At 46.0% G+C, this 25321-nt stretch overlaps 1 protein-coding gene across 2 annotated transcripts in view; it reads left to right on the top strand.

Annotated features, from left to right (window-relative positions):
• The first annotated feature begins 9057 nt into the window (after positions 1 to 9057).
• The window catches only part of FAM193A (family with sequence similarity 193 member A), a 100225-nt gene continuing 83961 nt past the window's right edge, over positions 9058 to 25321 (top strand). The window contains exon 1 of one of the 2 annotated variants that reach the window (XM_065877709.1): positions 9058 to 9300. In XM_065877709.1, coding sequence (XP_065733781.1) covers positions 9076 to 9300 — 225 coding nt within the window. In that variant the 5' untranslated portion in view covers positions 9058 to 9075. Of the gene's footprint in view, positions 9304 to 25321 lie in introns of both variants that reach the window. The other variant, XM_065877708.1, reaches the window with a different exon arrangement.

The following is a 25321-nucleotide window of genomic DNA, read 5'->3' as shown; positions in this document are numbered from 1 at the left end:
CCATATACACAACATCACCATCTTTGGATGAAGACTGGCCTTTGGTGTGGTTGGTGGTGATTCATTTCGCTTGCCCCACGATCTCTTCCATTCCACATTATTGTACAGTATCCACTTTTCATCACTTGTCACAATTTGTTTTAAAAATGGAACATTTCCATTATGTTTAAGTAGAGAATCGCATGTGGAAATACAGTCAAGAAAGGTTTTTTTTTTGCTTAACTTACATGGAACCCAAACATCAAAGCGATGAACATAACCAACCTGGTGCAGATGATTTTTGGTGCTTTATTTGGATATTTTGAGTATGTCGGCTGTCACCCACATGGTATAATGTTGATTGTTCTCAGTTAATGTTTCGATTTGATCGCTATCAACTTCAGCTGGTCTGCCTGACTGTGGAGCATCGTCCAGCGAGAAATCTCCAGCACGAAACTTCACAGACCACTTTTGACACGTTCGATCAGTCACAGCACCTTCTCCATACACCGCACAAATCTTTTTTTGCGTTTCAGTTGGCGTTTTTACCTTTCTTGAAATAATAAAGCATAATATGCCAAAAATGTTGCTTTTTTCTTTCATCTTCAGTATTAAAACAGCTACACAAAAATTCACCAGTTTTGATAGGTCTTTTTTTTTTAAATGCATGCTGATATGACAGCTGTCACATAGAGTCTAACAACGTTTCGAATGAAGTTAAAGACAACTAAGTGCTACTAGAGCCACATCTTATGGAAAAAACTGAAGGAACCTTTTGGTCCACCCAGTGGAATTGGAAGGAATTTCATCTGGGTAATGAGGCAGAGACTCAGTGATCATACTTGATCCTTTTCGGCGGTAGGAGCTGCTGGAGGGTTCAAAGCAGAGGAATGTTCTGGTCACATGTGCAGTGTGTAAGGTCACTCTGCAAGGGGCAAAGGATGTGTGGAAGGCAGACAGTACAGACCTGCAGGCTGGGGACCAGTCAGGAGGAGATAATCGTGTCGTGTTCTGGGCAGGAGATGATAATGCAATGAAAACAGACACATTTGTGTGTTGTGTACAGGAGAGTCCTGGCTTTAGCCCTCACTGGCTGTGTGATCCGAGATGTGCCGTTATCACCTGCGAAGCTGTGGCTTTTTAGTGTCTTTAATGCCCTAAAATGCCATGTTTTCTTTTTGTCTGTAAGAGGTTTACCTGTAAGGTCTTTAAAGAGTAAGTTTGAGTTTTTCATGTTGAATTTGGAATTTCTTTTGGAAATTACTTTCAGAGTTAGAGTATAAGCTTAGTAAGAAAGTGAATACTTGTGATTTGTTACACACAAATGCTGGCCACAAATGGTAGCGTTTACCTCAGAGTAGAAAATCCGTTTACTAAGAAAGGGTAAAATATTTTACATCGTAGGTGTAGGGACTCAGTTGTAGTGCATTTTCAAGTTTTTTCAGCAGTATGACCATTTTAGGAGTATGTACATGCTCTTAGGGAAAAATTTCTTGGTTACCTTAGTCCCTTACTTTAATATATATACATTTTATATATTTGTATAAATATCTTTTCTCTGTGTGTATAGGATTTGGGAGAAAGCGCTTGTTTGGTTATGTTCATTCTGGTACATTTTTTTAAATTGATATTTTGATCAGTGTAATTGGATTGGATTTATCCTCCTACCTTAACTAAATGAAGGACATAAACATCCCAGTTTTCCAACATTGGACAGTAGACAGTGCAGGACCATGATCCCTGAGTGAAGATAAGCTAGGTGAGCCCTAGGATTGGCCAAACTTACTACCTGGAAAGAGCTTGCAGGCCATGGTTCGAGGAGGAAGGAGGAGTAGCCCAAACAGGGTGGGGAGACCGAGTTGAGAATTTGGGGAGGCCACAGTGAATCTGTAGGGCAGAATACCAGAGAAGAGAGAGAGCTGCAAAGAGAAAAATAGAGCTCTGGAGACACACGGGGTTCCCCTCAAATCTTCATGTGGGTACTGATGAGCACGTGCATATGTGGAAACTCTGAGCACAGGAAAAGAACCCTGGAAGTGAGTAGTAGAACAATCCTTGGAGCTCATATAGGGCCCCAAGTAGTTAGTGTTCCCAGCAGTCAGTGTGTGCTCCCAATGTATTGCCTCAGTAGTGGGGAAGATTAAAGGTGCTCTGATCCTGCCTCCCAAAGCTTACAAGTGAGCCTTCAAAGAACCAGACTCTTCCCAAATAACCTAACCATGGCCCACAACAAAGCTCAGAAATATTTGAAGGAATAAAATAGTACCTAACAGGATAAAACTGTAATCTAGTCAAAAATTACCAGGCAGAGAAAGAAGCAAGCAAATACCGTCCACAATGAGGAGCAAAATCAATGAATAGAAACAGACTCAGAAATGACACATACGATAGAATTACTAGATAAGGACAGTTGTTATTGCTATTGAATGTTCTCCACATTCAAGAAGATAAGGAAAGCATGAGTGTGTTAAGAAGAAACAGAATATAAGAAAACCCAGATGAACATCTTGAGTTGCAAACTACAGTCTGTGATAAAAAATACATTATGTGAAGATTAGCAACGGATTAGACACTGTAGAAGAAAAGATTAGTGAATTTGAAGAGCTAGCAATAGAAACTACCCAAAAAGAACCATGAGGGAGTTGAAGATTGAAATTTTTAAAAAATTAAAAAGACCAGGGCTTCCCTGGTGGCGCAGTGGTTGAGAGTCCGCCTGCCGATGCAGGGGACACGTGTTCGTGCCCCGGTCCAGGAAGATCCCACATGCCGCGGAGCGGCTGGGCCCGTGAGCCATGGCCACTGAGCCTGCGCGTCCGGAGCCTGTGCTCCGCAATGGGAGAGGCCACAACAGTGAGAGGCCCACGTACTGCAATAAAAAAAAAAATAAAAAGAACAGAGCATCAGTGAGTTGTGAAACAACTTCAAACAGCACACTATATGTATGTTGAAAGAAAGAAAGAAAGAGTGGGGATGAGGAATAAAAATTTATATATTTAAAGGAATAATGGCTGACAATTTTTCAAGTTTGATGAAAACTCTAAGCCACAAATCCAAGAAGTTCAAAAAGCCTCAAGCACAAGAAACATGAAGAAAACTGCACCCAGTCACATCATAATTTTATAATGCTGAAAATAGTGATTAAAAGAAAACTTCAGTGATAAGACTAATAGCAGACTTCTCATGGCAGATAGTACAAGCCAGAGGATAGAAGGAAGACAGCTTTAACATAGTAAAAGGAAGAAGAACGTAACCTAGAATTCTAAACCAGTAAAAATGTTTCAAAAATGAAAATGAAAAAAAAAATGAGATCAAGATTTTTCATACATAAATAGCTGAAAGAATTCATGACCAGGGGTTCTTCATCACAGGAAATGTTAAAGGAAGTCCTCAGGCAGAAGAAAAATGACACCAGATGGAAATCTGAATCTTTACAAACAAATGAAGAGCACTGGAAATTGTAAATATATGGGTAAATGTGTTTTTTTTTAATTACTTTAAAATATAATTTCCTGTCTGGAGCAAAAATAACAATGAGTTATGGGGCTTTTAGGTAGAGGTAAAAGGTATGACAACAATAGCATAAAGAAGACCAGGAGATGGGAAACATAAGGTGATAAAGTTTTATTTGATCGCTGATTGTGACAAGGTAAAATGTATACTGTACACACTAAAGCAGCCAATTCAAAAAGAAAAGAGGTATAGCTCACAAGCCAACAGAAGAGATAAAATAGGATCACAAAAAATTATTCAAATTTTTAAGGCTGAAAAAGAAGCAAAAGGAAACAAAAAAATGAATCAGTAGGAAAATAAAGAATAAGATGGTAGATTTAAAAAACCCAATCATATCAGTAATTGTATTTAATGTAAATGGTTTGAATATCCCAGTTTTAAAAGATTGTGAGATTGGAACAAAAACAAAGACATAACTGTATGCTTTCTGCAGGTAACTTGCTTTAAATATAAAGACTCAGGCAAGCTAACAGTTAAGTCATAGATAGACTTCCCCGGCGGTCCAGTGGCTAAGACTCCAGGCTTCCATTGCAGGGGACACGGGTTTGATCCCTGGTCGGGGAACTAAGATCCCACATGGCCTGTGGTGCAGCCAAAAAAAAAAAAAAGTTATAAAGAAAGATATGCATTGCTTATGTGAAAAGAAAGCTGGAGTGGCTGTACTAGTGTCAGACAAATCAATACAGGAGCAAAGAATAAAGAATGTTACCAGGGTAAAAACAGTCACGTCATACTGGTACAGGGGTCAGTTCATCAAGAGGACATAACAGTCCTGAACATTTTTGAACCTAACAACGAAGCTTCACAATATATGGAGGAAAAATTGATAAAACTTCAAGGAAAAATAGGCAAATCATAGTTGTGTCTGGAGATTTTAATATCTCTCTCAATAATTGATAGAAAAGGTAAATAGAAAATCAGTGAAGTTAAAGAAGACTTGAATGACACCATTGACCAACGTGACCGAACAGACATTTATAGTACACTTCACCCAACAACAGCAGCATACACACACATTCTTTTAAGTAAACATTGAACATTTACTAAAATAGACCATATTCTGGGCCATAAAAAAGTATTGATAAATTTGGTATAATTAAAATAGTACAGAATATCCTCTCTGACTGCAGTGGAATTATATTTTAAAAAATCAGTAACAGAGGGCTTCCCTGGTGGCACAGTGGTTGAGAGCCCGCCTGCCGATGCAGGGCACACGGGTTCGTGCCCCGGTCCGGGAAGATCCCACATGGTGCGGAGCGGCTGGGCCCGTGAGCCATGTCCGCTGAGCCTGCGCGTCCGGAGCCTGTGCTCCGCAACGGGAGAGGCCACGACCGTGAGAGGCCCGCGTACCACAAAAAAAATAATAAATAAATAAAAAATCAGTAACAGAAAGATATTTAGAAAACTACGAATATTTGGAAACTAAACCACACTTTAAACAACTCATGAGTCAAAGAAGAAATCAAGACGGAAATTAGAAAGTATTTTGAACTGAATGAGAATGAGAACACAACACATCAGAACTTGGAAAATGCTGGTTTACAGCATTAACCACCTTTTTATGCAAGAGAAAGGGCTTGATGACCCATGCTTCCACCTTAAGAAAATAGAAGATGAAGAAGCCACTTATACCCAAAGTAACTCAAAGAAATGAAATAATAACATAAAAGCAAAAGTCAGTGAAAGAAAGATTTTTAATAAGGAAAAATCCATGAAACCAAAAGCTGATTATTTTAAGAATAATAAAATTGATAAACCTTGAGCCAGGCCAAAAGTTTGAATAGATACTGCATAAGCCTGTGAAAAGATATTTAACGTATTATTAGGGAAACCACATTGAGACAATACTATACACCCATTACAGTGGCTACAATTTAAAAACTTACTGATGAGGATATAGGTCAGCCGGGACTCTTTAACACTGCTCTTTGGGAGAAGTTTGGCTGTGCCATGTGGCATGTGGGATCTCAATTCTCCGAGCAGGGATTGAACCCAGGCCCTTGGCAGTGAAAGCATGGAGTCCTAACCACTGAACCGCCAGGGAAGTCCTGGCATTTTCTTAAAAGTTAGACAACCCAGTCATTCTATTCCTTGGTATTTATGCAGGGGAAACAAAAACATGTGTTCACAGCAAGATTTATACATGAATGTTCATAGCCACTATTATTTGTAATAGCTGAAAACTGGAAATAACCTGAATGCTTCCAAGCAGCAGAATGGGTAAGCAAAATAAATAAATAAATAAAAATTAAGGCGGGTGGGGGGAAGAATGGATGAACAAGTTGTGGCTCACCCACACAACGGACTACACTCAGGACTAGAAGAGACTTGTGAATGGAATCATCTCCAGGTAATGACACTCAGTGAAAGAAGCCAGACAGAGGAGAATATGTTATGTGACATCATTTATAAACAGTTGTAGAAGTTGCCCAGTGGTCTGCAGAGACAGAACTCAGTCCAGTGGTGGCCTCTGAAGGGTGGAGGGAAGAGGCAGCGGGGAGAAAGAGGGAGCAGAGGGCCTCCTGGAACCTTGGTGGTTAGGACGATGTCTGTTATCTCGGTTGTTGCATGGTTTCATGCGTGTTCACATGTCCGAACTATTAACGTCCCATACTTTAGATCTTTTCAGCTTATTGTTCCTCAGTTATACTTCAGTGCAGCTGCAAAATGTTTTTACGAGAACCAGTGGGACTTACATTTGTCCCTCACGTTTAGTCACGGGCGGGTGACCGTGTGGCAAGCCCTAGTATGTGGTTAGCTTGAGGTTTAGTCAAGCTTTGCTGTTGTGTGAGTGTCTCTTGCTTTGTCTGAAAGAGGTTCGCAGAGTAGAGCTTCACCTCCCTAAGAGGACTCGCTTGCTTCTTGAGCATAGCGGTCAAGCCTCGAGAAGTTGGACCTCCGTTCAGGACACTGGCTGCATGCCCTCCGCGGATCATCCCATCTGGCTCTGGCTTTACAGACCCCAAATTGCATATCCGGCTGCACCCCTCCGGTCGCTGCTCCAGCAGGTGTCGTGCTCCACGTTTTCTGGGTGGCTGACGCACACTTTGACCGCACAGCGGCCAAAACCAACCCTTGCTCCTTCCACCGCTGCAGCCTGTCCCCCGTTGCTGGTGGGTCTGCTGCCCGGGCGGGCGAGCCCCCGAGCCTGACCGCTCTGCTCCTCCAGGGCCGCCTGCACCTGGAACTGCCTCACGCGTGGTCACCTCCTCAGAGTCCATTGTTCACACAACAGGTTTTCCCTGTAAGATGAAAATTGGGTCACGCCATCCCCTTCTGAGCAATCTTCAGCCCCTCACAGGGCACGAGCTTCAGCCTCCGGCCTTCGTCCTGCCCCAGACAGGCCCGCGTTCGCAGCGGTTCTCCTGCGCCAGCGCTCCTCTCCAGGATCTTCACGCGGCTCTTTTCCGCTTGTTTTTCCTTAGCACTTGGGTCTCAGCTTAGCTTTGCTCTCGCTGAAGCCATGCTCTCCTGCTGGTCCCACTCTGCACCCTTGGAGGCTTCATTTCTTCCTCTTGGCGGAGGAGCTCTTACTGCCATGGGGCGCCGGCTGGTTCTGTCTGTGCTTGTCTGGTGTCCCTCTGGGACCAGCAGGACCCAGTCACCTGGCCTGTAAGGATGCCTGACATGCAGTGTGTTCCAGATGCCTACGGCCGAGGTCCTCCTCACCTCGGAGCTGTTCCACATGCACAGTCCACAGTCGGGGGAGCTGTCTGGCCTCTCTCCTCTCCCCTGACGTCGGGCTCCTCGGCCGTCCTGTGGGCTCTGCCTTCACAGCGGCTTCACCCCGGTCTCCTTCCTTTCTGCCATCGCATCTCTTCTCCACGCACATCCTGTCTCCCCATTAGGACACGAGTGGGGCCAGGCCATGCCTGGCTCCCTGCTTCCTTTCCCCTCCATCTCTGCCCCGGGGCCTGTGCGCTTGCTCTCAGGTGTCCGTGCGGCTTCCAGCAGCCCCGCACTTCAGATGTCTCCTCAGGGAGGCCCTGATGGCCACGGTGAATGAAGGGCATCGTCCCCGGCCCCAGACACTTTCTCTTGCTCTTCTCTCCTTCTCAGTTACCACTATCTAATGTTCTGTATTTTTTACTTTGTCTTTGACAAGAATTACCTCCCTAACGGCAGAGATTTTTGTTTTATTCACCACTGTGTCGCCAGTGCCTGGGCTGGTGCCTTGGCACACGGTGGGCTTCCGGTAAACACTGGATGGATGGACGGATGGACAGACAGACAGATGAGTGGATAATGAACTGGGTGCTCGCAAGACAGTTCTGGCTCTTAGCATTATGATTTCTGCTCAGGGACCTTTCTAACCTTGGGGCCCATCATCTTCTGCTCTGGGTAAGCAAGGCGGCCTAGAGAGGTTTGAAGGCTGTGGCTGTTCTCTCGGGGACAGGCTGCTTGGATTTGTTGGGACAGAGAAAGACAGCTACTTCCATGGGAGATAGTACACAGTTCTCTCCCCTTGCACCCCAGACATTCAGATGGCTGCTGAGCTGGGTTTGGTTAAATCCAGGGAACCCTGTGGATGTGACAGGTGTAAGCAGTTTTGATCACTGGTTTATGAAAGCAGGTAAGAATATACGTGCAAGTCTTTGGCGTCTTAGTGGTGCTGTCACTCATTCTTCTTTTTTTTTTTTTTTAATTTTATTTATTTTTGGCTGTGTTGGGTCTTCATTGCTATGCGTGGGCTCTCTCTAGTTGCGGTAAGCGGGGGCCACTCCTCATTGCAGTGCGCGGGCTTCTCATTGCAGTGGCTTCTCTTGTTGCGGAGCACGGGCTCCAGGCGCGCAGGCCTCAGTAGTTGCAGCACACGGGTTCAGTAGTTGCGGCACGTGGGCTCTAGGGCATGCAGGCTTCAGTAGTTGTGGCTCGCGGGCTGTAGAGCTCAGGCTCAGTAGTTGTGGCACGCACGGGCTCAGTTGCTCCGTGGCATGTGGGATCTTCCTGGAGCAGGGTTCGAACCTGTGTCCCCTGCACTGGCAGGCAGATTTCTAAGCACTGCGCCACCAGGGAAGTCCCGTTATTCATTCTTTGAATCACTCATTTGTTCATTTATCCATTCAGCCCCCTTGTTTAAGCACCTGATACCTGCTCATTCAAGGCTTTGATAATGGAGCCTGGGGCCCATTTGAGAGCACTCTGTCAGCTGTGGCACCAGTCGCGTACATGCTTATACGTAGTCCAGGTAACAAGCACAGCCAATGGCCTGTGCGAGCCTGGGTGCGGGAAGACAGGGAGAGAGCCATGGGCTGAGGGAAGAGCTGGGCTGCTGGCTGGGCAGGGCTGGGGGAGCATATGGGCAACGTTCCAGCCAGAATAGGCTTGGCATGGGTCCTGGTGCACTTTCCCACCTGATGGGTTCACGGTAGGGGCACTCCAGATGGGAGAGAGGCCTGGGGGTCCTGACAGCTCCATCCCACGTGTACTCTGGCTTCCCTGCTCACCTGTTGCCCAGGTGTCCCTCTCTCGAACCTATCTTCAGGATTTTCAGGATGATTTCTCTACGGTGCAGACGACCCTTCTCGGGCTCATGTTTTGAAAATACAAATTTTTTTTCTGTTCCAGACTCCTTTTAATTTTGGCATGAATCATAGAACACCACCCTACCCCGCTGGGGATTACTGTCTTCTGTGCAGAAGCGAGCGGAAAGACTCTGCGTTCTTAGAGAGTGGAGTAAAGACTGCAAGCAAGCTGGCCCTGTCCATGGCGCCCAAGGGCAACAGCGTGCTGCACCTGCCTCTGTGGGTGTGCCCGGACTGCCGGCGCACCGTGGAGAACGAGGAGCGGCGCGGCAGCCTCGACCCGCCGGCGGTGAGTGCCCGGCCCGGCGGGGCGGAACGGCGCGCGAGATGGCTCATTTGGGTCTGCTTTCTGGAGGAGCTCCCTCCCGCGCCATCTCCTTGTCCCTGGCTCCAGCGGCTGGGGTCCCCGCCCCTCTTCCTGATGACACCTGCAGTCAGTAGGAAGGGCCCTGCCCTCCTTGGTCAGACAGCCCCGTCAGCAAGCCTGGGGGGCCCGCAGGGTGGGTTTTGGCTTTCTAAGTCTGCTCTCGCAGTGTAGCTTGGTGAAAAGCTAGAGGCGTTCGTGTGCTTATTGGTGCTAGACAATTCTGTGCGCTGGTAACTCGCCTGAAATTCTTTCCCAGATGCAATTCTCAAGTCGGACTCCACCCCCCCCCCCCCCCCCCCCCGCCCTTTTCCATTGATTTCCTGCCTCGGCTAAATGAGGCCTTCTTGAGAACATCAGGGTCTTTAGCCCAGACGGTGTCTTCATGGGCCCTGGTTCTGAAAGGGCTTGCAAACCTGCTCTTTGGGTTCTGGAAGGAGTTGGCTTTTGCAGCCATTTGAGGCCCCGCGTTCTAGGGCTCTTCTGTTCCTTTGATTTCTGCTTGATGATTGTTTTCTGAGCTGTTGTCTTTCTGCTAATGGCACTCTGCACGTGGCCGATGACAGCAGCACCCAGCACCACATTCTGTTTCCTGACCTGGGACTGCTTTCCACATTGGTCGCCGACAGTTTGCTGCCCCTTCGCCTGAGCCCCCTTGCTGCCCGCTGCTGAGCCAGTGGCTTCTGTTTTAGGGTTTCCTTGAAGGCAGCACCCCAGCTCACGTGCCAGTTTCTATAGTAGTGCTTTAGTAGCTAAAACTCAAAATCTGTTGTTTATCAAAATAGAAATTTACTTCTCACTCCGCCTCTTCCCACACACCCCTTTTCCTGCTCTGTTCTCCTCCTTAGCACTTCTTTCTAATACACTGTGCGTTTTACTTACTCATTTTGTTTGTCTTTTTCCTTCATTGGACTACACACTCCAAGAGGGCAGCTCTTTTTGTGTATTTTCTTACCAAGAACAGTGCTAGCCTGGCATATTTTAGGTATCCAAAGTATTTGAATTGATGAATAAATAAATGAATGAACAAAGCAATGGATAAATCTGGAATTAGGGATTAAAAAGATGGCATAGTCGGTCTGAAGTTTTTTCACCCTCAGATCTTTGTGCTTTTATCATTTTATTTTACTTTTGTTTGCTTCTTCTGTCCACTTAAAGTATTTGGTCTTTTTTCCATTTTCTAATGGAAGGCCGTTTAGCTTACTGATACCCGTTTGTTCCCTGCTCACTTCCAGTCAGCATTCTTGAGTCTCCCCCGGCTAGCGCATTCTCTTTGCTTCCTGAAGCTTGCCGTCTCTTCTTCCTGTTTCCAGTCCTGCTCTTGTGTTTTGGCCTGACTGTGCCTTTGGGAGAAGGGTTGCTGTTGCTTATCCTGGTTTTGGAGGCAAAAGCGAAAATGCCTGTCATTTCCCATAACTAGTCTTGCCACGAGGGGAGTCTCATTTCCTGACTCCCAGTTTGTCCTGGATAATGGATCAACACACGAGGCTTTCTCTCCTCATCAAAAAAGTGACCCCAGGGACCACAGAGGTATAATGTTGACCTATGTTTGTAGACGTAAGCCTTCTGCTGCTTTTGTACAGTTAGCTTCTTTGCTCAAGCTGGTTAAAATTGCTGAACTTTTTAAACTAATGAGATGTAATTTATACCTAGTAAAACTCACTCATTTTAAAGTGTATATAGTTCACTGAGTTTTGACAGATTTATACAGTTGTGTAAACACCACTACCACGGCTAAGATACAGAACCCCCAGGAGTTCCCTTGTTCACCTCGGTAGGCAGCCCTTCCCCTCCTCCCAACCCCTCGTAATAACCGCGGATGTGATTTTTGTCCCCGTGGATTTGCTCTTTCTGGAGTGTCCCGTAGACTTCTTGGTGTTGTGCTTTGAGAGCTGTGCATCAGTTGTTTGTTCCTTTTTATTGCTGAATAACTTGTAGAGATATACCACAGTTTGTTTACCTGTTCACCGTTGACGGACGTTTCTGTTGTTTCCAGATTTGGACTGTTTTTTGCGTCAAGCTGTTGTGAACGTCCTTGCACATGTCTTTCCGTGGACATGCTTTGTCCGTGTCGCGTTTGGTTGAGAACTGCGCGTCTGTGCTTGTGAAGAGGGTCTGCCCATGGAGGCTCATTAAAGTCTTCTTGTCTTTTGTGTCTTTCAGGGCCTCGTAAAGTGAGTTGAGATGTGTTCCTGCTCCTCTTTTCTGGAAGAGTTTGTGTAGTGTTGGTGTTGCTTCTCCCTTCAGTGTTGTTGCTCCTCGCTCTCGCTGGGGGCAGTGCCAGGCAGCACGTGCAGACGCAGGGGGCCCGCTCAGCCAGTCTGACGGGCCCTGGGGCTGCTGTGGCTCGTCCCCCTGGCGGCGGCTGCCCCCTGTGCTTGTGCGGGCCGCGGGGTATCTCTCCACACTCTGCCTGCGCCGGCTGCCGGCGGCGAGAGCCTCCTGCCTGGTGCTTCCTCGGTTCCCCTGTCCGGCCTGAGCCTTGGGCAGTCCTGTGCCTGGGCTTCGGGGTGCAGCTTTCCTGGTGATCCTGCCCCTGCCGTGTGGCAGCCAGACTCCGCCTGCATCTGTAGAGGCCTCGGGGTGTGGCCTGTGCTCGTGTCCATGTGGGTCCTGGGCCTGTCTCCTGGAGGGCTCGGTCCCCTCTTCTCGGAGGATCAGCCTGGGCCTCGGGTGGAGACCGCCCACCACCCCAGCAGTGAAGGCTTCTGCTGGCTCCCAGAGAAGGGCCCGGCCTGGCAAGTCCCACCGGCCACACCCAACCTTTAAGGACTTGTCACATGCTGCGCTGTGGCCTCCGACCCACTCATGGCTGCCTGCCTTCCTCGCCTTGTCCCCAGGTGGCCTGTCACACTTGTCCCGTTCAGCCGGTCCTTTGTGCTCTCTGGTGGGCCCAGAGTTACGAGTTTGTGTGTTGTCCCGCTGTCTCTGATCTTCAGGGTAAGGGCTCTGAGCACGGACAGTGGACCCGGAGCTGAGCTGCTCTCTTGCAGATACACATTCTGTTACCGGAAGTCGTGGTGGGGCACTGACGTTTCTCCTTGCTCTGTGCCTCCCAGCTCCACGTTGTCCATTTCTCCAGAGACCTCCTCTTCTGTGCCTAGACCTTTGTCCTGCCCACACACCTATGAGGACTTCGGTTCACACATCACATCCGACTGGAACTTGTCTTTCTAGGTCACTTGCCTGAGTGTCCTCCGTTGCCATAGTTCTTGGACCTCCTCAGTCCCTTTCCCACTGTCAGGTCCCTCTGAGCTCACTGTCGTTTCTCTCTTGGAAAGCCGCTAACTCGTCTGCCTGGGGCCTGGTTCAGTGCTGCCCCTGGCTGGCAGAACGTGACTGGAGAAAAGCACCGCTGGGGTCCTGCTTCCCGACTGCGAGGTGCCAGGTCGTGTCGCCCTGGCTTTGTCACTGCGCCCCCAGATGCAGAGATGGAGCACACCCTTCCTTTTTCTCTCTTCCCAAACACCCCCCACCCACTTGGCCCTGCTGGGCTGGTCTCCCACCCCTGTGGCCGAGGGGAGTCTCCTCCCAGGTGCCCACCCCTGTCCATCCTCTGCAGGGCCTTGTTGCTTTTGCTGTTCATTCCCCTCTTTGCTCCTGTCCGGCTCGCGCCCAGCAGAGTGCAGATGCTCTAGCGTCGTCTGCCTGTGGCCTCGCCCCTCCTGCTGTCAGCCTCCTCCTGTTCCCTTCACAGACAGGCATGTCTCTGGGTAACTTTTAAGCTTTTGGTTCAGTTTCTTTAAGTGATAAGAGATTTTCCATTTCTATTCGAGTTACTCGTGGTAAATTGTATTCTTAGAAATTGTCAGTTTGGGGTATGAAGTTGTGTGTGGGTGGTCTGTTTTCAGTTCCTGCCGTACCTGTAGATACAGCTCTTTTCATTCCTCATATTTGTGCTTTTTCTTTCTCTTTTTTTAACCACTCTTTCTAGAAGTGTGTTGATTTCGTCTTTTCAAAGAACTTTTTTTTAATTTTTAAAATCTCTTTCACTTTGTCTATTTCATGAATTACTGCTGTGTGTGTGTGTGCGCGCGTGTGTGTGTGCGCGTGTGTGCGCGTGCGCACGGCAGTATTTGATTGGTTAACGCTGTGGTGCCTCTGATAGAAGTTCCGGGGCACAGAGAGAGTGGTGCAGAGTCCATCCCTCTACCTTGTCTCCTCACCATCCTCTCTGTCTTCCCAGAGGCTCGCTTGTGGGCAGATTCTTGTTTATCCCTCCACAGATGTTCTGTTCTGTTCAGTGTGCTGAAAGGTAGTGATGGCAAGCACCACAGGGTCCGAATTACAGACAGACGCTGTCAGTAAGTTGAGACATGTGGTTCTCCCAGTTTCTTGTTCTTGGGAGCAGGGTACAGATGCAGTGACAAGGTGGGGTGCGTGTCAGTGTGGGGGGCTCTCCATTTTCTAGGCCTCTTCTCAGGGCTGCTGACAAGTGTCTGGGGAGCCTGAGCTTGGTACCAGCTGCCTTGGGAGCTGCATTCCTGTGCTTATCTCACCCCAGAGACCTGGCGGGAACCTGGCCTTGCTCAGCCCGCCTGCTGGGGGGAGAATGGGAGACAGCCCAGTGCCACTCACTGATTGCCAGGCGACCTTCACCACGCGGCCCTGCTGAGGCCACCACAGGTCTCGTCTCTTCTTTCTCTCCGGCCACTCTTCTGTCTCTCTACCTGCAGTTCTTCTCATCAGTTTTTCTTACTCTGCCTTGATGTGTGCTGGAAACCTCTAATTACTGCTCTAGATTTTGAATTGCTAGTTGTATTGGCTCAATTTTAAGTGTTATCCAATTTTGATTATTTCTGTTTTTAACCATAAATTGTTTTGAAGTATCTGTAAATATCCAAACATATATCTCTCGGATCACCTTTAATCACACTGACTTTTAATTTAATGCTGTTACAGTTGGAGATCATGGCATGTATTACAGTGACCCCTTATCGTTCAGTTACACTAATATGTGGTTAGGTTTTTATAAAAGTTCCATGTGTGCTTGAACATGTTTTCTCAGGTTTAGATAGAGGACTCTGTGTACTTACCAGTAGGTCAGCCCCTTGTTAATTGTGTTCTTGGATCCTTTTGTGTTCTTAACTAATTTCGTTGTGCTTAATCTGTTGATTTCTGAGTGAGGTCAGTTAACACCTCCCACTGTGCGTGTGTATTTGTCCTTTTTTCTTGTAAATGTTTCCATTTTTGCTCTCTAGGTTTTAAGGCTGTGCTGGATGAGTACAGGTTGATTGATTAAATCTCAGTACGTTGTTCATTTGGTTGTGGTGGCCCCTCCTCAGGGCTTTTTGTTTACTGTTTGTGCAGGTCGCTGAGCTCTCTCCCTCCCTTCCTTCCTCTCCTTTTCGTAGCCTCTTGTTCTCATTTGCTCTGTGTTGCATCTTGTAAGTGTCCTTGTGCAGTCAGCATAGAAGTATACTCAATTTGGTCTCCTTTGAGAAGCCACTTATTTATTTTTTTATTGAGGTAAAGTTGATACACAGTAAGTTTCAGGTGTACGACATAGTGACTCACAATTCCTAAAGTTTATACTCCATTTATAGTTAGTATAAAATATTGGCTATATTCCCTGTGCTATACAGTATATCGTTATATCCCTGTTGCTTATCTATTTTATACATAGTAGTTTGTATCTTTTAAATCCCTGCCCCTACCTTGCCCCTCCCCCTTCCCTCTCTGCACTGACAGCTACTAGTTTGTTCTGTATATGCGCGTCTGTTTCTCTGTTCTGTTATATTCGGTAGTTTTATTTTTCAGTTCCACGTGTAAGTGATAGCATGCAGCATTTGTCATTCTCTGACTTATTTCCCTCAGCGTAATGCCCTCCAAGTCCATCCATGTTGTTGCAAATGCAAAATTTCTTTTTTTTTTAACGGCTGGGTAGTATTCCATCGTATACGTGTATATCTATATACCGCACGCTGTTTATCCAGTATCTCTCGATGGACACGTAGGCTGCTTCCTTGTCTTGGCTATTGTAAATAGTGCTGCAGTGAACATTGGGGTGCATGTGTCTTTTCAAATTAGTGTTTTCATTTTCTTCAGCTATCTACCCAGGAGTGGGATTGCTGGACTGTATGGTAGTTCTATTTTTTGTTTTTTGAGGAACCTCCACATTGTTTCCCACGGAGACTGCACCAGTTTGCATTCCCACCAGCAGTGCACAAGGCTTCCCTTTTCTCCACAGCCTCACCAGTGGTTGTTATTTGTGGCCTTTTTGAGAATAGCCATTCTGACAGGTGTGACGTGATACCTCATTGTAGTTTTGATTTGCATTTGAGAAGCTACTTCTTCTTCTGATTCTTTTTTTTTTTTTTTTAATTTAAATTATTTATTTATTTATTTGGCTGCGCTGGATTTTCGTTGCCATGTGTGGTATCTTTAGTGCGCGGCACGAAGCTACTTCTCTTTTTGTTTTTGCAGTACGCCGGCCTCTCCCGTCGCGGAGCACAGGCTCCGGACACGCAGGCTCAGCGGCCGTGGCTCACGGGCCCAGCCGCTCCGCGGCATGTGGGATCTTCCCGAACCGGGGCACGAACCTGTGTCCCCTGCATCGGCAGGCGGACTCTCAACCACTGCGCCACCAGGGAAGCCCCGAGAAGCTACTTCTTAATGGTGAAATTAATCTTTGTCACTTCCTGTGATTGCTGATCTGTTTGGGTTTATTTCTGCTACGGTGCAGGTCACAAGTCAAGCACTGCCCTTCACCTAGATCCCCTCTGTGTCTCTCCTGCCCCCCCCCACCTCTCCGCAGAGTTCGCAGTCTTTCCAGCTCCTCTTTCTTAGTTACAGCACCCACACCTCCGTCCCTAAGCAGTGTTGTCCTGTTCTTCTGGTGTTCTGAACTTTATACAGGTATCATGCAGTATGCATTATTTTGTGTCTGATTTATTTTGTTCAGCATTATGTTTGAGATTCATAAATGTTGTAGTATTTTCATTACTATATACTATTCACCTTTGTGAACTTATACTGCATTTTGGTTGTTTTCCAAATTTTGCTATCACGAATGATGCACTTGGAGCACACGTTCACACATTCTGTTGTGTATACATGTAGGAAAGGAATTGCGGAGTCATGGGGTTAAGATTAATAGCATACTTTTTAATGAAAACTATTTTCCAAAACAAAAATAGTAAGTAGAATAGCACTGTTTTGCAAATCTTCTTAATGTTTGGGTAATAGAAGACAGCTGAATTCTCATACCTGCTTCTGTGTTCATTCTGGGTGATAGGTTGTTTTGACTGAAGTTATATGAAGAAAATATTTTAATGGCTTTTTCAGATAACTGTGGATATTCTTTGATACCACACCAAACCATAACAGGTAATAGTTTCCTAATGGTTAGCTGTAATGTAGAATCTGAAATGATAGCAGAGAATTTTTCCTACACTGTTAAACTGAAATCCATTGTCTATCTTGCACTCTCCATGAACCTCTTACCCACACATGATTCTGCACCACACATTGGTCATTTGTAAAATAGCCATTTACTGAGTAAGGGAGGTCTTTGAGATAGTGACACCTTTCATTATTCAGGTTGTTGTTTTATTAAAGTCACGGTTGTCACTGCCACCACCGATCTCATCAGAAAGGTCTCTAAATGTGGATAAGTGTTCAAGTCCACAGTGATGGATACAAGTTTTCCAAACTTCCAATTTTTGCTTGAAAGCTCAGATTTTATGATTGGCCACAAGTAGCATCAGCTGTTTTCCTTGAAGGGACAGGCTTATTTCATTCATTTTTGAGAAGATGTCTGACAGTATCCAAGTCTGAATAAACGTAGATTGGTCTGTCAGGCATTCTTTCAAGTAAGATTGATGTTTCGTGGACGGAGTGGCTCGTTCAGCTCGCGGTGCACAGTGCTTTGCTCTGGAATATTGCAGAAATGCTTTATGCAGACTTCGCGTTTCATCACATTCAGTATTCAAAAGCCATGTGCTTAAAGGTTGAGATTTAATACAATTAATGATTTTGCAGCATCTAGGGCACTCTTAAGTGGCACTGGCCTTTTTTTAACTAAGCACGTGGTGGTGAAGAACACAGTGGCTACTAAGTCTACTTTGCTGTGTGTATTGTGGTAATTCCTGTAACTCTGTAACAAATGTATTCAGAGAGAAAGCCCTCTTACCTTGTACTCGTCAAAAATGTCTTGGTTATTCTTGGTTCCTTACATTTCTGTATAAATGATAATTATCTTATCAATTCCCCCCCCCCCAAAAAAAAACCCTGTTGAGATTTGACCAGGATTGCACTGACTGTAAGTCAGTAGGAGAAGAATTAACTTCTTTTGAATACTGAGTTTTCTAATCCCGTAAGTATGGGGTCTTTCTCCATTTATAAGCGTTTCATATTTTTCTGTATTATGCCATTGCACCTTTTATTTATTTGTTTATTTGGCTACACCAGGTCTTAGTTGCCACCTGCAGGATCTTCTTTGCGGCATGTGGGATCTAGTTCCCTGACCAGGGATCAAACCCAGGCCCCCTGCATTGGGAGCACAGAGTCCTAGCTACTGGACCACCAGGGAGGTCTCCCATTGCACCTTTTTAAAAAAATCATTTACCCATAGATACTTTTATTTATACTATTTATTTATTTTTAATTTATTTATTATATTTATTTTTGGTTGCGTTGGGTCTTCATTGCTGTGTGTGGGCTTTCTCTAGCTGCGGTGAGTGGGGGCAACTCTTCGTTGCGGTGCGCAGGCTTCTCATTGCAGTGGCTTCTCTTGTTGCAGAGCACGGGCTCTAGGCACGTGGGCTTCAGTAGTTGTGGCACACAGGCTCAGTAGTTGTGGCCCGCGGGCTCTAGAGTGCAGGCTCAGTAGCTGTGGCTCACGGGCTTTGTTGCTACGTGACATGTGGGATCTTCCTGGACCAGGGCTCGAACCCATGTCTCCTGCATTAGCAGGCGGATTCTTAACCACTGCGCCACCAGGGAAGTCCCTTATTTATACTATTTAAATGATATCTTTTAATTTTTCTTCCTCTAACTTTATTGGTATAGGTGTAATTGACTTCTCTTTTTAAGTTGTTAAGGGGACATTGCTAGACACCCCCCATCTGAATATACGTTAAACAGGCCTTTTGACTTTACTTCTGTCAGTGGAATTCCAAAATGTTTTCAAGATCTGCAGTTTTAGGTTACAGGCTGTTTGTCTCAGATGCCCTTTGCTGGCCATTCATGCAACAGTCGTTAAAACAGGCGGCTTTGGGAACTACTGGATAGCACAGGGAACTACATTCAGTATCTTGTAATAAGCTATAATGGAAAAGAATCTGAAAAGGAATATGTGTGTGTGTGTGTGTGTGTGTGACTGAATCACTTTGCTGTACACCTGAAACTGACATAACATTGTAAATCAAAACTATATACTTCAGTTTAAAAAACAAGCAAGCAGATGGCTTTTACTCCTCTTCTCCACCTTGGTCCCTGGCACGATACCCAAGTCAGCGGGTGGAGGGAGCAGTGGAATCCTGAGGAGGCGTTCTAGAGCACACCTGACAGTGGAGGTAGAGATGACTGAGCAGACGGCGGCGGAGAAGTAGAACGAAAGGCAAGGGAGTGTGACAAGCATGGTCGTTGTCGTCGGGCCTGGGGTTAGTTCTTTTAACCCTACCTGAAGGTAATAAGCTGGCCTGTTCCTGCTGCATGGGTGCTGGCAGAAGACTTGACAGTCCTGAGTCAGAGGTGAAGGACTTTTGTTACTCGGCACAGCAGAAACCTCCCGTTCTCCTCACCCCCTCCCCTCCTCAAGGCCCACATCAGTGCGGGGGGTACCGGGGGTGGTGGTGCGGGCGGGGATCTGGCCCTGTTATTGTAAGCAGTAAGCAAGCCTGCCTTTTGTCTCAGGGTCCTCAGCTGCATAAACAGCCCTGAGAAGTGGCCCGTGGGGAGTGGGCAGGGGAGACAGAGCCTTGTAGCTTTGGTACATCAGCAGGACGAGGAGAGCCTGGGAGGTCCCAGGAGGACACTGTGCCAGCAGTCTTGACAGACACTGAGAAAAGCTAGCTGCGAGAGGACACAGAGTGTTGGTGTGGCAGCAGAGAAGTGGTATCTGACCTTAGATAGGTCTGTGTTCCGTTGGAGCACAAGCCCGGCTGAACTGTGTGGAGAATAACTCAGTGGAGAGGAAGCTGAGCAAGTCCAGTTAAGGGGCTGATCTTTCAGATGCTTGACTGTGAGGGGAGGCGAGGACAGACCCAGCTGCAGGAGCGACTTGGAAATGCTGAAATAATGAAGAAAAGAGCTGGTAGTGGGGAGAGGTTTTTCCTCCCATTTAAATTTTATTTTTTTTACTATGTGATATTTGATATATATATGAATTATGTCTACAGTATACATGTTATGAGGGATGATAAAATGAACACCAGTCAGCATTAAAAATCAGGCCATCCCTAACACCTGTGTGCCTGTGTGCCCTTCCCTTCTCCATCTTTGTTTCTCCCCTTCCAAGGTAAATGCTGTCCTTTTGTATTGATCATTCCCTTACTTTATTAAACCCTTTAAAAAAAAGTTACACTGCCTATATGTGTATCTCTAAATAATAAATTACTTGTTTTTGTTTGTTTTTGACCTTTATGGAAGTGTGTGTTTATGCTGTCTTCTCTGGTTACGATCCCTCATGCTGTCTGGGTAGCTGCGGTTTGTGCATTTTCCCTAATATAATTCATTCATCTTTCACATAATACAATTCACATATAATCCAATATGTTGCTATACTGTAATTTATTCATCAATAAATTTTGTTGAATAGTGGAGAAAAGACAATCTTTTCAATAAATTGTTCTGAGATAATTGGATATTCACGTGTGAAAGAATGAACCTTGACCCATATCTTAGACCACTCAAAAACATTAACTCAAAATGGATTACAGACTTAATATAGGAATAAAGCTCCTTGACATGGGTCTTAGTAGTGACTTTTTGGATTTGACACCTAAAGCACAAGCAACAAAATAAAAAACAAACAACTGGGACTACATCAAATTAAAATTTGCTGTCAAATTCTTCTGACAGCAAAAGAAACCATCAACAAAGTGAAAAAGAAAATCTACAGGGCTTCCCTGGTGGCACAGTGGTTGAGAGTCCGCCTGCCGATAAGCGGGATGCGGGTTCGTGCCCCGGTCCGGGAAGATCCCACATGCCGCGGAGCGGCTGGGCCCGTGAGCCATGGCCGCTGAGCCTGCGCGTCCAGAGCCTGTGCTCCGCAACGGGAGAGGCCACAGCAGTGAGAGGCCCACGTATCGCCAAAACAAAAAAAAAAAAAAAAAGAAGAAAATCTACAGAATGGGAAAAAATATTTGCAAACCATATATCTGATAAGAGGATAATATCCAAAATGTTTCACGAGCTCTATACAACTCAGCAGCAAAAAAACAAATAAGCCAGGGAAAAAATGGGCAAAGGACCCATAGATATTTCTCTAAATAATATACGTAAAAGGCCAACAGGTACATGAAAAGATGCTCAACATCACTTGTCATTAGGAAAATGCAAATCAGAACCACAGTGAAATATCATCTCAGGCCTGTTAGAAGGGGCGTATCATCAGCAAGACAGGAGATGACAAATGCTGGCATGAATGTGGAGAAAAGCAACCCTCGTGCACTGTTGGTGGGACCGTAAAATGGTGGAGCCACGGTGGAGAACAGTATGGAGGATCCTCAAAGAGTTAACAATAGAATTATCATATGCATCGGCAGTTCCACTTCTGGGAACATATACAAAGGAAGTGAAATACTAACTTGAAAAGGTGCCTGCAGCATCACGTACAATAGCCGAGTCATGGAAGCAATCTGAGTGCTCATTGTTGGATGAATGGATAAAGAAGATGTGGGGGGTGTGTGTGTTTGTATACACACACATATATAAAAACAATGGGATGTTATTTGGCCATAAAAAATGAGGAAGCCTTCCCATTAGGACAACATGGATAGACATGGACTTTGAAGGCATTATGCTCAGTGAAGTAAGTCAGACAGGGAAAGACAAATACTGTATGATCTCACTTACATGTGAAATCTAAAAACACAAAAAACAAACCCAAAGCCAGACTTGGAGAAAAAGAAATCAGACTTGTGGTTACCAAAGGCAGAGGGTGACAGAATGGGGAATTGAAGAAGGTGGTCACCAGGTGCAAACTTCCAGTTACAAGATAAGCATGTCCCCGGGATGTGATGTACAACATGGTGACTGTAGCCGACGGTGCTGTATGACTCATAGGCAGGTTGCTGAGAGAGTGAATGATAACAGCTCTCATCACAAGGCAAAGGTCGTCCTCCGTCTGTATGAGAAGATGGGTGTTAGCTGAACCCATTGTGGTAATCATTTCACAGTATAGGTAAATCAAACCATCATGCTGTATGCCTTAAAGTTTACAGTGATGTACATCAATTATTCCATAAAACTGGGGGAAAAATTAAAGCCCAGTATCGAAAACAAAATGCCCATTAAAAAATACTACTTAAACAAATTTTGTTGGAAGATACAGAGTTGTTTTCTGGGTTTTGCAGTTATTTTAAAAAAAAATGCCATTGGGCATCTATATATCCATCTCTTGGTACTCGTTTGTAAGAGTTTTGTTAGGGTGTGTTTTGGTCGGGATTCTCCAGAGAAACAGAACCAACAGGAGATGGGTGGGTGGATGGATGGATGGATAGTTAGATAGATAGGGAAAAGAAAAGAAGATGTTTATCGTAGCGACTGGCTCAAGTGGTTATGGAGGCCAGAAGTCTCACTGTGCACATTCTGCAAAGCCGGAGGGCCGGAAGCGCTGGTGTCCGAGGGCAGAAGGTGGACATCTCTCTGCCACTCCGTTCAGACCCTCAGAGGAGTGGACGCTATCCATCTTCACTGGGGAGGGCCGGCTTCGGTATTCAGCCTGCCCATTCCAGTGCTGGTCTCTCCGGAGACACCTCACAAACACCCCCAGAAGTGCTGTTTTACCAGCTCTCCGGGCATCCCTGAGCCCAGGCATCACAGAGTGTTCATCTGTGGAGTGGAGTTGCTGGATTACAGGTAATTCAGACACATTCGTAAGGCAGCCCCAGCTTCTGGAGTGAGCGCCAGCGGCACTTGAGCCCCGGTCGCCTGTGTTCTCACCTCGGCTTGGCATCAGGGAGGCAGAGCTTGAGGCTGGGGTGGGGGAGCAGTAAGGTAGACAGGTGGTGCCCTCATGAGGTCCCACTAAGACAGGAGAGCCAGTGTCTGTTTCTGGAAGAGACAGATTTGCAGGCAAGCCTGTAGAGGATGCAAGTAAGGTCGGGTGAGGAGTGTAGAAGTTGAGAAACTTGCTGCCAGGATTTTTTTATAAACTTGTTTTTGAGAGCGAGAGTGGATTGAGGGGACTGGGAAGGAGCAAGGGAGTGGGTACGGTTTCAGTGAGAACAGTGAGCTGGCGGGGCATCCGGGTTGCTGGACAGCCTGAGGTGCTTGTTGAAGGTGGAGACATCACTGAGCAGTGGCCCCGACCTGCCCATCGGCAAGGACCTTCCCCCTCAGCAGCATCCGGTGTTGGAGAGAGAGCCAGGCAGGGCGGCTTGGCTGAACAGGCTCAGCAGAGGCCTGGCCTCAGGGTAACTGAGAGCAGAGTCGCTTACCCTTTACCGCCAGCATGCACCTCAGCCCTTCCGACCTGCTGGCACTCCCTAACCCCACGCCGAATTTCTACTGCAACTCCTTTGCCCTGGTTCCTGTCTCACCCATCTCAGGGTGTCTACACAGGCCTGGCACAGAGCAGGTACCTGGGAATGATCTTTGAATGAAAGACCGAGGCTTCCTTTGATTTGTATCCACAGGTAATGTTTCAGGACTTAAGAATGTTTACAGTATGCATCCTGTACAGTAGAGTTCACACCTTGTTGGGGCTGTGGACGTGTGTTCCTGATCTGTGAGTTCTCTGACGGCTTGTATTCTGATAATGGGGCAGGGCATGCTCAGATCGTGTGGAGGGCTTTGCCCCTGACTTCTGTGGGCCTGGGTGCGCTGCTTTTCAGGGTTACTGAGGCAGCAGCAGAAGTTGTCTTGATATTCACATTCTCTGCTGAAGCCAAGCAAAGACCCATCAAAGGTGTGACCCTCTCTGTGCAGGAGAAATTCAGGCAGGCAAAGAGGTGGGATGGTTGGAACACTGTGCCGAGACCCACGGGGTGCGGCCTGACTCAGGAGAGCCTGCCTGCGCTTAGTTGTCAGAACCAGGCTGTGTTGAATTTAACAGTTTGCTTTCAACGAATCATCCTTTTTTTCTTTCTTTCTTTTTTGGCCCTGCTGTGAGGCTTGTGGGATCTTAATTTCCCCAACCAGGGATTGAACCAGCTCTCAGCAGTGAGAGTGCCGAGTGCTAACCATTGGACCACCGCCAGGGAATTCCCCCATCTGTATCTTTAAAATAATGTTAATTTGAATTTTAATGATTTTCAGGGGGGTTTGTATTTAAGTTGTAGACCAGCTTGGTTTTTCATAGTTGTAAAACGGCCTTAAAAACATAAATTATGTTGCATTTTACATTTGTGTTTGTTTAAGTAACAAAAATAGTTTTAAGTCTGGTGTGGGGGAGTGGGAGATGGTACTCTGGAGAATTATTTTTTCTTTTATTTATTTATTATTTTATTTATTTATTTGTTTATTTATTTATGGCTGCGTTGGGTCTTTGTTGCTGTGCATGGGCTTTCTCTAGTTGCGGCGAGCGGGGGCTACTCTTTGTTGCGGTGCGTGGGCTTCCCATTGGGGTGGCTTCTCTTGTTGTGGAGCACGGGCTCTAGGCACGCGGGCTCAGTAGTTGTGGCTCGTGGACTCTAGAGCGCAGGCTCAGTAGTTGTGGCACACGGGCTTAGTTGCTGCATGGCATGTGGGATCTTCCCGGACCAGGGATCGAACCCCTGTCCCCTGCATTGGGAGGTGGATTATTAACCACTGCTCCACCAGGGAAGTCCCTATTTTTTCTTTAAAGGGGCCTGTGTAGCCCTCAGGCATCCTGCCACAAGGATGACTACTTAGCAAATTAATATTCTACTTTCCTGTTTTCAGGGTTGACTGATGTATAAAGGCTTTTGGTTGTGGACATTAGCATTTGTGTCTGTGTTCACCAATATATTGTTAAAATGTAAGTCTTGCGTTTTACACTAAGTAGCCAGACCACAGTTCTAATCAAAGGCATGTAGTTCCAATTGAAACCAACCATTTAAGAGTTTGTTAACAGTCGTCCTTATCTCGAACGTTTGCTCTGTTGAGTCTTGGTTCATAATGCAAACATACAAAATTCCTTTGTAATGAACCTCATGAAAGTGGTTGTGCTAATAGAATGTGTCACTGCTACCACGAATTGTCAGATCAAGAGGGCAGAACTTGAGTCAGCCTCACAGAAAGATAATCTGAATGGTAGTCTTTGCCTTTTTTAGCTTAATATAATGCTTTTAAGTCTTATCATGTTCTCGCATGTATCAGTAGTTAATTATTTCTGAGTAGTGTTCTGCTGTATGGATGAACCACAGTTTATCCATTCACCAATAGAGGGACAGTGGTGTTTCCTCGTTTGGGCTATCATGAATAAAGCTGCTGGTAACATGTGAGTACGTGTCTTTGTTTGGACAGAGTTCATTTCTCTTTGGTAAATACCTAGGAGTGGAATTGCTAGGTTGTGGGTAAGTGTGTGACTAACATTGTAAGGACCTCTCATGCTGTTTTCCAAAACGCTTATACTGTTTCCCAGCCACGTATGAGAGTTCTCCTTTGTGTCTCCATCCTCACCAAGGTTGGATATTGATAGCCTTTAATTATGGCCAGTCTGATAATGGCTCATAGTGTTTTCTCATTATGGTTTTAAATTGCATTTTCTTAATGACTTGTTGAGCATCTTTTCATGTGCTTATTTTCTGTCTCTTTAGTGAAGTGACTGTTCAAACCTTTTGCATATTTTTAATTGGGTGGTCTGTCGTAC

This window comes from Phocoena phocoena, chromosome 5, assembly GCF_963924675.1.
Source record: "Phocoena phocoena chromosome 5, mPhoPho1.1, whole genome shotgun sequence".
NCBI lineage: Eukaryota > Metazoa > Chordata > Mammalia > Artiodactyla > Phocoenidae > Phocoena > Phocoena phocoena.
This window is presented reverse-complemented; position numbering and strand designations above follow the sequence as displayed.